The following is a 13226-nucleotide window of genomic DNA, read 5'->3' as shown; positions in this document are numbered from 1 at the left end:
ATCCGATTGGCTAAAGACCGACTAGACATGGAGGAAGGATGGGAAACTAAGGGTTTGTTTTTTGTATTGTTTCATGGGAACTTCAGATTCCTCCTGACTTTACTGCAGCCAGCATTTTTAAATAAAAGTTCTTATCATTACAGACAAATGGAGTTGAGGGTTTTACTTTCCTAAGGGATCAGACTGGGCCAGGTCTGACATTAGGCGGAATCTGATATTGTGGTCAACCCAGAGAGGACATCATCTCTACCGTGGGGACCATGCACATGATATTGGCTCAAGGGAGCAATCAGGAGGAGATTGAATGCTGGGCGGGAGGCTTTGAAGAGGCCTCCTCCAGGACTGGATCGCTCTGAATGGACAGGGGAGGCAGAAAGATGTGGCAATCTGCTGAGATCCAGGTGGTCTCTGGGCATTGGGCAAAAGGAGGAATGGAGGGGAAGCCCATGGTGATGACTTTCACTCATGGAAGCTGTGGCAGTTGCTGGCGGAAACAATGAGTGGAGCTGGAGGAGGAAGAAGAAGAGGGTGAAGAATTCAACCAAGATGACTGGATGATGGAACAAGACATCAAGTTCATGCAGGGGGCTTTCAAGAACCTCAAGGTGTGTGAACACCAGGCCCGGGCCATGCAACCTGATGACAGCCACCTCCAGCCACAACAGGAGGCTGAGTAATAACATCCACCACCACAGCCAGCCCCTCAGCCAGTGTAATGGCAGCAGTGACTATGGCTGGTCCAGCACCAGGAGCTGCCGCCTGTATCATCCCACCTGCAGGGATAGCCCCAGGGAGGAGGACACCCACAGGACACAACAGCTGGGTGTGAAGTTTAACAGGAATCCCCTGTCAGTTTTGGAAGACAGTTTTCTTTTTTGCTTCTTAACTGCCACATATTTTAGCTGGGGAAATTGGGAGGGGGCTGTTGTTGGAGTGAAAGTTAGTCATGACAACATTCCATATTCAAGGACTTTTGCCTGCGCCTGCTGGAGACTGCCTGAAGATTGTATTCAGTTGAGTGTGAGGAGTTGATTGGACAATGTGATGAACTTGTGGGTGTGGGGCAGGGCTGTGAACTGTCAACTGGGTGTGGAAAACCTGGAAGCTTTCAGATTTGGGTTTTTCCAGATGTGCCAATATGATATCTCTAATAAATTAGAACTTTGAGGAACCTCAGGCCTCAGAGCTTTATTTGACATTGCCAGCAACTGGGGTTCTTCCTGGCCCAGGTTTGGACCTACATGCAGGAGTATCATCTGGAGATAACCACTGAAGGTGCTAAGGTCAGATGTGTTACCAGGGAAGAGGCTGCAGCGCACTGGATGATCACCCTCGGAGTGGGTCAGAGGGGAGTGGCTGAGTACACAGAAGAACTTTGTGACCTAGTGTCAGGTTTCCAACCGATGCCCTAATTAAATCATGGGCCTTGAGCCAAACTTCAAAAGGAATCCAGTTATTTATTAGGAGCTTCATGTCGGCATATTCTAAGTGAAGCCAACTCTGACCTCACTTAATTTTCATCCCGGCTCTGACCCTGTTTCCCCCTCACCCCAAGGTGTGTCATCAGTCAAATCATCCGATGAAGCAATTGTTTCACTGCAATCCTGTAATCAAAGGATGGGGGGAGGGAGTGGGCAGATGGGCAATAAACCTGTATGCTTCTGTGGTGGGAATTTGGGAGGGGGGAATGACAGTTGAAGGAGTGCAAAGCAGTTTGGAAATAGTTTTTATTTTATTTTAATTTGATTTATATGCCGCCCTTCTCCGGAGACTCAGGGCGGCTTACAATGCGTTAAACAATAGCCTTCATACTTTTGTATATCTATACAAAGTCAGATTATTGCCCCCACAATCTGGGTCCTCATTTTATCTACCTTAGAAAGGATGGAGTCAACCTTGATCCTGGTGAGATTTGAACTTACAGTAATTGCAGACAGCTTGATGTTAATAAGAGTAATAACAGTGCTTTAGTCTGCTGAGCCACCAGGCTCCTTATTCATGCCAGGAATCAATCAACCAACCAATCAATCAATCAATCACTAAAGATACATCAACACCAATAACAGCAATAGACCTAATCTTGAGGTAGTTGGGGCCATCTAGATCTCCAGGGAGGCTCTTCCACAAGGCAGCGGATGCCAGAGGGAAGGGCTGCTTTCTGGTCCAACAGGATGATATGGTTTCATAGAGGGGATGCTAAGAATGACCCTGTGCTAGACCTGCCCTGGGCCCTGTTGGATGCCAAAAAGTTATTCCCTTAACACATTCCACTTTCTGTTGAAGTCTTCACACACATTTAACCAAGGTGTCAAGTTCCCCCCTTCCTATCCTTCAGCTCCAGTGTGGCAACACTGAAGCCTCAAAAATGGCCTCGGTCAGGTCAGCTTCAGGATTGACACAAGCACTGTAGAGTATCCAACAAATTAGAAAAGTTTTAAAGATGGTGGATTTCATTAGGTTTACTTGCCTAGATCAGTTGAACAGGATTCATATGTTTTATATATACAAAAGTTATGCTATCCTAATTCTACCTATTTATTGATCTATCTCTAAACATGTCGATATTTTGCTGTATTTTCTCTCTCTCTTTACACACTGGTCCCCCAAAACCACCCTCTTCTGGTTTATTCTATTATTTAGTTCCACCTTTAAAGACAAATAATGGCTTTTCACCAATGTAGAAAAATGTCTAGTTTTTTTCAGAATTGAAATCTCCCAACAGTAGAACCCAAAGTCAAACTTTTGCTGACTATAATGACTAAAAGTGATTTTCAGGGATTTTGTTCTGGTCTGGAACTGTGTAAGAGAGAAGACGAAGTCCTATGAACAAAAACAGCCACCCATCTCTTAACAAAGGCAAACCAGAATCAGCTGTATCCATATTGAGGATTGACATTTCAGACTCAAGTCAAAATTCTCTCTTGAGACTGGAATGTATGGAGAGTTTTTCTAAGGGATGTGTCAGGGAAATACTTTAAGAGCTGACCAGCTGCCATGATGCTGTAATACTGTAATGCTGTAATAATGATGCAATGGTAGGAATGAGATGTTTGGGAGAAAGTTCTCCTGTCTCACTTCTGGTCTCGTTTTCAGAGTTTTCACCCCATTTGTGACTTCTCCCATTGGGCACCTGCCTGTTGACTCACTCAGAGTTTAGAGAGATGATGTCTATTCTTGTTGCCATTATCCAAATCATAGTGATTTATTTATTCTCTTGGTGCTAAATCTCAAAAGACATTTTGGATTGCTTGCAGATATCACACAAACACAGCCATAACAGGCTTCCACTTTGTCATCATATCAACAACTTGTTGGCTGATCTCTTTGTACTGGAAAATCCTGGAGGCATAAATGGCCTTGAAGAAATAGAGAACCTTGAAAGTTTTTATGACAGGCAGGGGCTGCAGATATGAAGGCTTGTATAGACTCTGTCACTATTAGGAAATCTTTGGAGCTTCTGTCTTGGAAGAAGACTTTGGTTTCTTCCACCTCTTCCTATCACTGTGTCTTCAAAGCAAGGCTGGAGACTCCATCAGGAACACAAGTCATATCGCTGCTTCTGCTGCTTCTGCTGCCCCAGGAAGTTCTGGCAAGTCTGAGAGCCAAATGTCTCCTGACTCTGAAGAGGGATGAGGTGCATCTAGAGAATTATTACAATCCAGGAGAGTTTCTCATTGGTGGCATTGTGTCTGCCACAAGGATGCTGCTTCTACCAATAAGCTTCAACAAATCTCCTTTGATTAAATCTCTGTACGTCAAATTTCGTGCAGACTTAGAGCCTCTCCATTTCACCCTAAGTTCTAAAATTTCAGCTACCTCTCTTACAATGAATCATCTCTTTGATCTGCTAGTTTTTCTCTCTTTCTGTCTTGTTTCATTCTTGGCTCGTCCTTTTTCAGCTGATGATCCTGATTTGAAATTCTCAAATAAGTAATCAGTAGAGATCTTCTTCTTTCTTGACTTCGAAGAAGAAGCATTTGCTTTTCTTGACATTCTCTCAGCAGAGTTGGACGGTGAATGGAGAAGAGAGGATAGTTCTTTTCTTCTACCACTCTCATGACCAATAAGGTCATCAGAATGCGTAGAAAAATGTAGAAATGTTGAATTTTCTCTGAAGTAAAAATGATAAAAGCTTGACAATTTTATTCTGTACCACCAATTAAATGAATGGATCCCAGTTCAGAATTGACTTTTCTTAAATGTTTGAATCTCATTTGAGTGGATGCCACCATCCCAATCATACAATGAGTTATTTGTCAGCTAAGTCTCTATGGCTAAGCTAAGTTTAGATATAGGCCATTTAAACACCTCCAGAAATTTAGCACTTACTGCACTTGTTAACAGTGATAGTTGCTCGTTTTATGTGTCATTCTGGGTGTATCTGTCTGTATGTGTCCTTTAATGATTCTATATTTCATGTGGAATAATAGGTGACACTTCTAATGATTAATTATTGGAGAAGATAAATAGGCAAATGGATAGAAAGAAATTGAAAGTTAGTCTGAAATCTTAATACAACAGCAAGAATAAGGACAATATGAAGAATAAGCCAAAACTGAATTTGAAACTGAATTATGTACAAATGGTGAACATGTAATAACAAAAATGGATAAAGTTTTAAGGATTTGAAAGAGAAGATGAAGAGGCTCAATTTGCATGACTAAATGCACTATTAAACTTGGATATTAGATAGAGATGCAACAAATTTGGGTAACTGGTATTCTGTTTATAGTCTGTCATAAATTAAGGTTTTTTAAAAAATAAAATGATGTATTCTTGGTATAGGACATCAGATAAATTATCAAAGATGTGAAACACATTTCAAAGCAAAGCAAGAATTGTGAAAAGAATAGGTAGACATGTGAGAAAGCTGTGAAATTTTGTATCAAATTAACACAACAACGCAAAGAATTAGAAAGGCTAAAAATTGTGAAGAAACCAGAATTCTTTTTTACTTGAACTTCTAAGCAAAGAATTACCGTATTTTTTGCACTATAAAATGCTCTGGGATTTAAGTTAACCTAACTTTGAGGCAGGAACACAATCTGCAATCCTTGCTATCTGGAATGGCCCAAAAATGGGATGCGCTGAGGCAAAAAATGAGGTTCATGGAGGATGAAAATGGGGCACGCAGAGGTGGTGAGAGGCAGCTGTGGTGATGGGTGGCGACAGTGGTGATGGGCAGTGGTGATCCCCACAATTGGAACAGCTGATCGGCAGTATTCTGGGAGGCCGATCCAACAGCCAATCAGCTGCTCATGCTGAATCAGGGTATGCTGAAGCTGACCGGGCTGTTTTCTGTTTGCTCCAAGGAGGCAAATTGCTGGGAGGCAGAGGCCAAAATGTGGGGGCCAGTGGGTTGGTGAGGCTTTAGCAACATTTGCTCTATAAGACACACAGACATTTCCACCCACTTCTTTGGAAGGGAAAAGTGCATTTTATAGTGCAAAAAATATGGTACATAACATTCATAGTGTTAATATAGGGTAACTGTGGCAAGATTCTTGTATGCTCAATGATGGAAGAATCAGGGAATCCTCACAGTGGAGGACTAGATGGTGAAAAATGTAGAATTTGCAGAAATGAAAAATTAAGTGTTGAAAAGAAGATGGGGAATCAGTTTCTTTTTCTTTTTTTAATTTTTTGGACCTTTTCTTCCTTTCTCTATTTTTTCATTCCTTTTTTTCTTTTGATTAATATTCCATTTTCTTAAACAATTTTTGACAAATATAAATTTAAAAAAGAATTAGAGAAAGCTAACATTTACTAGACTAACTCAGAAATAATATGCATTCGGTATCCAAAAATAAAAAGAAAAATGGAAAGTATCCCAGAAGTTCTATTCGATAGGTGAGATTTTTTTTTTGGGTGGATGGGGGGGTTTTAAAATGACTCCAAGCCTCTGAGCCATAGGTGGATTAAAAATACAATTGTTAAATTTACCAGTTAAATAAAATGTTGCTTCCGCTGATTATGTCCTGATACATTCATACTTTCAGGAGACCAGGAACAGAGTACTGGAAAATGTTATCCTTCCTTTTCGCAATCCAAGCGATCAACAAGAATCCCAACATTTTGTTCAATGTCACCCTGGGATACAAAGTCTATGACGATTATTTCATATCACAAATGACCTCGGAGGGTTTGCTGGATCTGCTTTCGGAGGGGGAGGCCAACGTTCCCAACTACAGCTGTGGAAGGCAGAGAAACACCGTGGCTGTCCTCGAAGCAGCTGGTACTGACATCTCCATCCAGATTTCAACCATGTTGGGAACCTACAAAATCCCACAGGTGTGTCTTTGTTGGGAAGACCATTTTTAGACATGCAACTTACAGCCAGACATCCTCTCTTCTAAATGAAGAGCAAAGTTCTATTATAGCAATTGTATGAAGTAAGGATGAAGGTTCTATCAAATGGGAGAGAAGGATCCCAGCAGACAATGCTCTCTCAGGTGCAATCATAATGCAGACTGTGCATCTCTGCTGGCGATTTGCAATAGCCAAATTCTTCACTGAAGAGCTGCAGTGGCTCAGTGGTTAGAAGGCAGTACTGCAGGCTATTTCTGCTGACTGCTACTGACTGCAATTTGGCAGTTCCAATCTCACCAACCTCAAGGTTGACTCAGCTTTCCATCCTTCCGAGGTGGGTAAAATGAGGACCCAGATGGTTGGGGGCAATATGCTGACTCTGTAAACCACTTAGAGAGGGCTCTAAAAGCACCGTGAAATGGAATAAAAGTCTAAGTGCTTTTATATTTAAATTTATAAAGTTTATTGTCATTGTACGTATATACACAATATACCCATACAATGAAATTCACATAACACCAAGAGACCAAGCCCAACACACATGACAATTCCCAGACATATTTCTCCTGAAGTCTATTATATGTTATTTAGTTTTTTTGGTGTTAAGTATAAGATTATTTTCTTTACACCACAATGTCATCCCTTGTACTTCCTTTCTATAAGCAGACTCATTGTTCTTAATAATGAGCCCCACCACTGTCGTGTCATCTATTTTGTTTTGCTATTCCTATTGAAGTGAGAAGAGAGGCAATGTAAACAGAATGACCAGGAATTGAAATAATAATAAAGTTAACTTTTTTTTTTCCTTTTCAGATCAGTCACGGTTTTGACTCCCAGGTTCTGAGTGATGAAAATCCTTTCTTCTACCCAATGCTCCCAGCCGAAGGAGCCCAGTACCCAGGGATGGTGAAGCTGGTCCTCCATTTCAGGTGGACCTTGGTGGGTCTCCTTGCTCCAGACACTGAGAACGGACAACGGTTCATGAGGACATTGACTTCCCTGCTGGTCAGGAATGGCATTTGCCCAGTTTTATCACAAACCTTTTGCCCAGTTTCATGGGAAACGAAGATAGAGCGGCATTTATTCCTCAGTTGGAGAAAGATGAATGTCTTTATTTTTGGTGCAGACTTGAGTTCATTCAGTGTAGGAATTTTGCTTCTGAATCTAGTATTTGAAAGGCTTATGGAACCTCCTAGAGGAAAAGTCCTGCTATTCACAATCCGCTGGGACTTCACTGTTTATTTGTCAAAACGATCTTTTCCAGTCAAATACTTCCATAGCATATTTTCCTTTCGTATGCAGAAAAATCAATTTGCAAAGTATGGTAGGCATTTGAACCTTTATTCTTTTATGAGACACTATGTAGAGACCTCCTTCCTGTGTTCCTACACCAATGAAGCCTTTTCGGTGAAAGTCTGGAGATGGTGCAGGCAGAGAGAAGACCTGGAAGCTCTCAAGGAAGAGGAAATGGATCAAATCCTGACTCGGGACAGCTATTTAATTTACAACACAATCTGGGCTGTGGCAAGGGCCTTAAATGCAGCTTATTTATCCAGATCCAGGAACACGTTTAAAACTGGTAAAAAAGCGAAAACTCCAAAGATGAAGGCATGGCAGGTACTTATTTTCTATTGCAAAGCTCTCCACCACATCTGAGAATCTTTCTTACAATTGTAAGAACCTGACAATAATTATACTGTATTCTGAATATAAAAATTACCTTAATTTGCAATTTTCCACCGCTCTCCTTTCTGCAATTCATTTCACCCTATTCATTTCTTTTCCAATTTCTTTTTGTAAAATTCTTGGTAAAAATATTTTTCTTCCACCTCTTTCTTCTTTGACTCTTTTTTTTACAAGCAGGATCATTACCACGTCATACACTAACAAGTGTGTTTTGTATATTAAGCTGTTTAACACCTCTGATCCTCGCACTTCCTGGGCTTTTCCCAGAGTGGGTCATTCCCACTCACTCACTCACTTCATTCCCACCCCACTCCAGGGGAAGGTTACTGCAAAATCCCCATTTCCTCCTGATCAGCTGGGACTCGGGAGGCAGAGAATAGATGTGGGTGGGGCCAGTCAGGGGTATTTACTGGTTCTCTGAACTACTCAAAATTTTTGCTATCGGTTCTGCAAAACTGCTCATAACCTGCTGAATGCCACATCTGCTCAGAATCCCTTTGATTTTCCTTCCCCGGTTCAAAACTCCCAGTAGAAGACTCTTTGGGTCAAGAAGCTAAGCAGGCTAAGGTCACATTGTTTCTGTGTGGGGCATCTGATTTCATTTTGGCTTTATTGGCAAAATTCCTTCAGTGTTGTTGAGCACAACTTCCATTTCCTTTAGGGTTTTAATTTTGGACCTCAATACTTCATACTGCATCTATCCTTTGCTTTGGTTACTTCCCATTGGTTTTCCAAACTGTGCAGTGACAACTACAAATGGAAGAGATAAAGAACATCCTTCACTCTCCTTATTTTCCATGTCGTTCTTGGTCCTTCTAACAAGATTTTTATTCTGTTTTCCTCATACAGATCTGTGAGATTTAAAAAAACAGCAAACCTCATAAAAACTAAAATGGAGATCATGAACAAGTAAAAAGTAGTTTTATTATACAAACATAGATATGCACACACACACACACACACACACACACATTTGTGTGTGTGTGTGTGTGTGTGTGTGTGTGTGTGTGTGTGTGATAAGCTTTTGCAAAAGGGTTCTCCCATGAAAGGGAGAGAACGTCTTACAGCTCCGAATACATGGTTTAAATACATTTTCAGGCAATTAGCAAAACAATTGAAATGCCCCCGCTTATCATTGTTTTTCGGATGTTACATAACATTTTGGCTTTCTGAGCAACATTTGTTCCAACTTACAATTCTCTTTTGGAGGGGCATTTTCCCTCCAAAAATACCCTTTCCATATGTCCTTAACTAAGACAATTTATTGGAACAGGGTATCTTCCTTCCTTTTAATTTAGCTTAGGTAAGCCTGACCCAACTCAGAATGTACTAACACATTATTTCCTCAGAAAAGGCATCATACGTACTTCCCCTTTCTAAGTGTCTTACTCAGCTAAATAGCTGAGGGTTAACTCAGGTTATATGAAGGGTAAATATGGAATCACTTAGGCTATATTCTTTACAGGAATAATTCCGTTTCTCTCAAGATCCTTCATGCCAGCTGAGATGGAGGGGTCTTACCAAAGAACTTTCTGTGTCTATATAACATTGCCCATTTTCTCTTCCACTCCAGTTTCATTCTTTCCTTCGAACTGCTGAGTTTTACAATAATTCCATCAATGGGGTATATTTGGATGAGAATGGAAAGCTGGTAGCAGACCTGGACATTTTGAACACGGTGGTTTTCCCCAATTACTCTGCTATCATAGTGAGACTTGGGAGGCTAGAAAGAGTGGGATCCTTGGATTTCAAGTTCATGATGAACCAGGATGCTATTGCAAAGATGGAGATGCTGAACAAGGTGGGGAAAAGACTTTATTCTGTTTTTTCTGAAGGTCTTTCCAAGACGATTGCAGAATTGGAGCAGGGACAGACTTGGGTTGTCATCTCAGTTCTCCCAGAGAGGAAACATCTTCCCATTAGATGTTCAGGTGCCTATGAGAAAAATATCCCTAACTATTCCAGTTAACTGTTCATCAAACTTCTGCAAGGAAACTTGATTTATATCATAGGACAAAGTGATTAAGTTTGTCAAAACAAAAATCCATTCTAGTTTCTTTTCAGTAGGTACATTGAGAATTTAATCTAAAATTGTAGTGGGAGAAAAATTAGAGGAGCTCTTAGTTTCTTGTAGTCTTCAAATTTAGCAAAGCTAAACCTTGAATTGGAGATCCCCAAACATTTCCCTTCATGTATTTTAGGAAATAAAATAATTCATTTAATGGAGGTTATTTTTCCCCTCTTGCTGGCCAGCCCCAGCCTCTTTCCAGGTGTGTGGAAAGCTGTCCTCCTGGATTCATGAAGGTGGCTCAGGAAGGGAAGCTCATCTGCTGCTACAATTGTCATCCTTGTGCAGAAGGAACCATCTCCACCATGGAAGGTGGGTGACAGCAGGAGAAAGGGACAGACTTTGTGGAGGATCATAAATCCTGAGATTCTCCATGAACATGCATTTTGGAAGGCGTGATGGGAGTGGATGCCACCTCTTGGAGTCTTGATCAAGATGTACATTTATGTCACAGTGAATTATAAGAAAATATCTTGGAGATTAAGCTCATATATAGGTCAAGCAAACAGTTATACAGATCATGGATGAAGCTATGGGATAAGTGAGGGTTGAGGGTTGTGAGAGAGATGGCATCTTTTGCTCTTAATCTTTTACAACACTTCTTCCATGTTTCAAATTACTATTTACTTTATTGCTCTGAATAGTGAGAGTTTCCGGATTCCAGAATATAATGATGGAACTTTGATTGGATTTTTATAGGAGGATCAATCAGATTCTTGCTAGTTTCCATGTCTCATGGCTATTTTGGGCTGCCACAGATTCACATTGTAGCTATTTGCTTTTAATCAAAAGATGTATTTCTTTGCTGAAGGAGTTGTCAGGGTTCCAAGTAATACATCCATAGCGAGCAAAACTCCGAGGCAGGTAGATTCCTCCAGAAATAGCTTCATTGGATATATCATATTGGCAAAATTCAGGAGAAAACCAACTCTGAAGGTTCCCATAGCTTGCACCTAATTAAAAATAAAAGGTTTCCCTGAAACCCCAAACAATCATGGTCCAATCAGGGCACTGTCTGGTTGCCTGGTGACATCACTCCTCCTTCCTCTGGCCAGGTGGTAGAATGTCCTTTGTTCCCAAGAAAAAGGATTTTATTTTGGCTACAAAACCCCAGCTATCTCTCATCCCCCCTCCCTATCCCTCAGCTCCAGTGTGGCAACATTGAAGCTCCAAGATGGCTGCGGTCAGGTCAGCTTCAGGGTTGACAGTTGGCACATAGCGTGCCTTTGATGGGCTCTTCTTTCTACTTTCTGGGGAGGAGAATTGGTAGCCTTATGTCATCATCCTTTGACTGCTCCATATGTTCAGGTGGTGCCTGTTTGGGTCTGCTTCTGGTGACTCCTGGCTTTATACTTCCTGAATCTGACATTGCAGAGTTTCTGCTGGAGGCACCTCTTAAAACAATTTTCAAAGTCATGGTCCATGAAGAGGAGAGGAGAGGAGGGGAGGGGAGGGGAGGGGAGGGGAGGGGAGGGGAGGGGAGGAGAGGGGAGGAGAGGAATCATGAGTCGGGGTTGAGCCAAACTTCCTTCTTGATCTTATTGGAAGATGTTGCTCTTTCTGATAATAAAAAAAAAATGAGGAATGCATTTTGATGTCCTCACTCCAAATCTAACTCATGTTCAAGGGCCACTCCACCTGACATTTCTTTCTCCATGGCAAAATCAGTGTTTATCATTTTCAGCTAACATAAGCAACATTAAGCAATCCTTCACATGTACTTCATTCCTCTATTGGCTGAACCTCATTGGTGCCTTAAAGCATTGACAAAAGGCTGGGCTCCAATTTTCAAGAGATTTAGCAGTGAAAAGATAAAATGGTGGAACTGCCTTTCTTCTTCCCTTCTTTTCTCTCAACAAGTTCACTGATAAAATGGTAGCAGTAAAAAACAAGGAATATTAAGATGTTCTAGCTGGAGGGAAATGAAGAAATATATTGACTTCACCTACACACAATCATTCACACCAAAAACAAGTTTACCCAAAAAATGCATTTTATTAAATGACATGTTAAAATAAGACCCTACTCTTGCTCTTTTTCAGATGCAGACAAATGTACCAAATGTCCAGAAGATCAACATCGAAACACCAATCGAGTTCACTGTATCCCCAAGATTAAAAGTTATCTTTCTTATAAGGAAAATCTGGGGATCATCCTGACTTCCATTGCCTTGTTCCTCTCTTTAACCACAGGCTTTGGCTTGGGGATCTTCATTAAATTCATAGAAACACCAATTGTCAAAGCCAACAACCAGGACCTCTCCTACATCCTCCTGGTCTCCCTCCTGCTTTCCATTTTGACTTCCTTCCTGTTCATTGGCCAGCCAAGGAAGGTGACCTGCCTCCTCAGACAAACAGCCTTCAGCATTGTCTTCTCACTTGCCATTTCTTCAATCTTGGCCAAAACCATCACAGTGGTGTTAGCCTTCTTGGCCACAAAACCAGGGAATAAAGTGCAGAGATGGTTGGGAAAGAGCTTGGCCAACTCCATTGTCTTTTCTTGTTCTGGCCTTCAAGTTGTCATCTGCAGCATCTGGTTGAGCACTTTCCCTCCATTCCCTGACTCTGACATGAACTCCCAACTTAGAGAAATCATCCTACAATGCAATGAAGGTTCTGTCACTATGTTTTATGTTGCCCTTGGGTACATGGGCTTCCTCTCTTCTGTCTGCTTCACGGTGGCTTTTCTGGCCAGGAATCTCCCTGGGGCCTTCAACGAAGCCAAGCTGATCTCCTTCAGCATGCTGGTCTTCTGCAGTGTCTGGGTGTCCTTTGTGCCTGCCTACCTGAGCACCAAAGGGAAGTACACGGTGGCTGTTCAGGTCTTCTCCATCTTGGCCTCCAGTGCTGGACTGCTGGGCTGCATATTCTTCCCTAAATTCTACATTATTATTTTTAGGCCAGATCTGAATACCAAAGAACATTTGATGTCAAAATAAAATACAGAAAATGACTTTTACAAATCTATTATTTTTCAAAAATGTCATTTAGTAGGCTTGATTAACAGGTTTTGATAATTTAATGTTTGTTTGTTTGTTTGTTTGTTTGTTCGTTTGTTTGTTTGTTTAATTTACATGCTGCCCACCCTGGATAGGGCTGACTCTAGGCAAGTTATATTCAAGTCAAAAGAAAATAAAAGATTAAAATAATAAATAGTAGCACTA

General features: G+C 41.2%; 1 protein-coding gene across 1 annotated transcript; it reads left to right on the top strand.

Moving 5' to 3' along the window:
• The first annotated feature begins 3409 nt into the window (after positions 1–3409).
• On the top strand, positions 3410–13001 carry LOC139309818 (vomeronasal type-2 receptor 26-like). The gene is made up of 6 exons (XM_070934021.1): positions 3410–3750; positions 6000–6291; positions 7123–7314; positions 9569–9796; positions 10249–10375; positions 12106–13001. The coding sequence occupies exons 1-6, from the start codon at positions 3410–3412 to the stop codon at positions 12999–13001; spliced, it is 2076 nt and encodes a 691-aa protein (XP_070790122.1).
• Positions 13002–13226: the final 225 nt, after the last annotated feature.

This window comes from Pituophis catenifer, unplaced genomic scaffold, assembly GCF_029215685.1.
Source record: "Pituophis catenifer annectens isolate HBS135680 unplaced genomic scaffold, rPitCat1.0.hap2 SCAF_2, whole genome shotgun sequence".
NCBI classification, from domain to species: Eukaryota; Metazoa; Chordata; class Lepidosauria; order Squamata; family Colubridae; genus Pituophis; species Pituophis catenifer.
Note: the sequence above shows the minus strand (reverse complement) of the source record. Positions and strands in the feature narration are given on the sequence as shown.

Bases quoted from the DNA above. Each gene is read 5' to 3' on its own strand.
- LOC139309818 (XM_070934021.1), top strand. From the start codon at position 3,410: ATGAAGGCTTGTATAGACTCTGTCACTATTAGGAAATCTTTGGAGCTT. The intron at 9,797-10,248 runs GTGGGGAAAAGA...CTTGCTGGCCAG, and splicing joins AGATGGAGATGCTGAACAAG to CCCCAGCCTCTTTCCAGGTG. The intron at 10,376-12,105 runs GTGGGTGACAGC...GCTCTTTTTCAG, and splicing joins AACCATCTCCACCATGGAAG to ATGCAGACAAATGTACCAAA.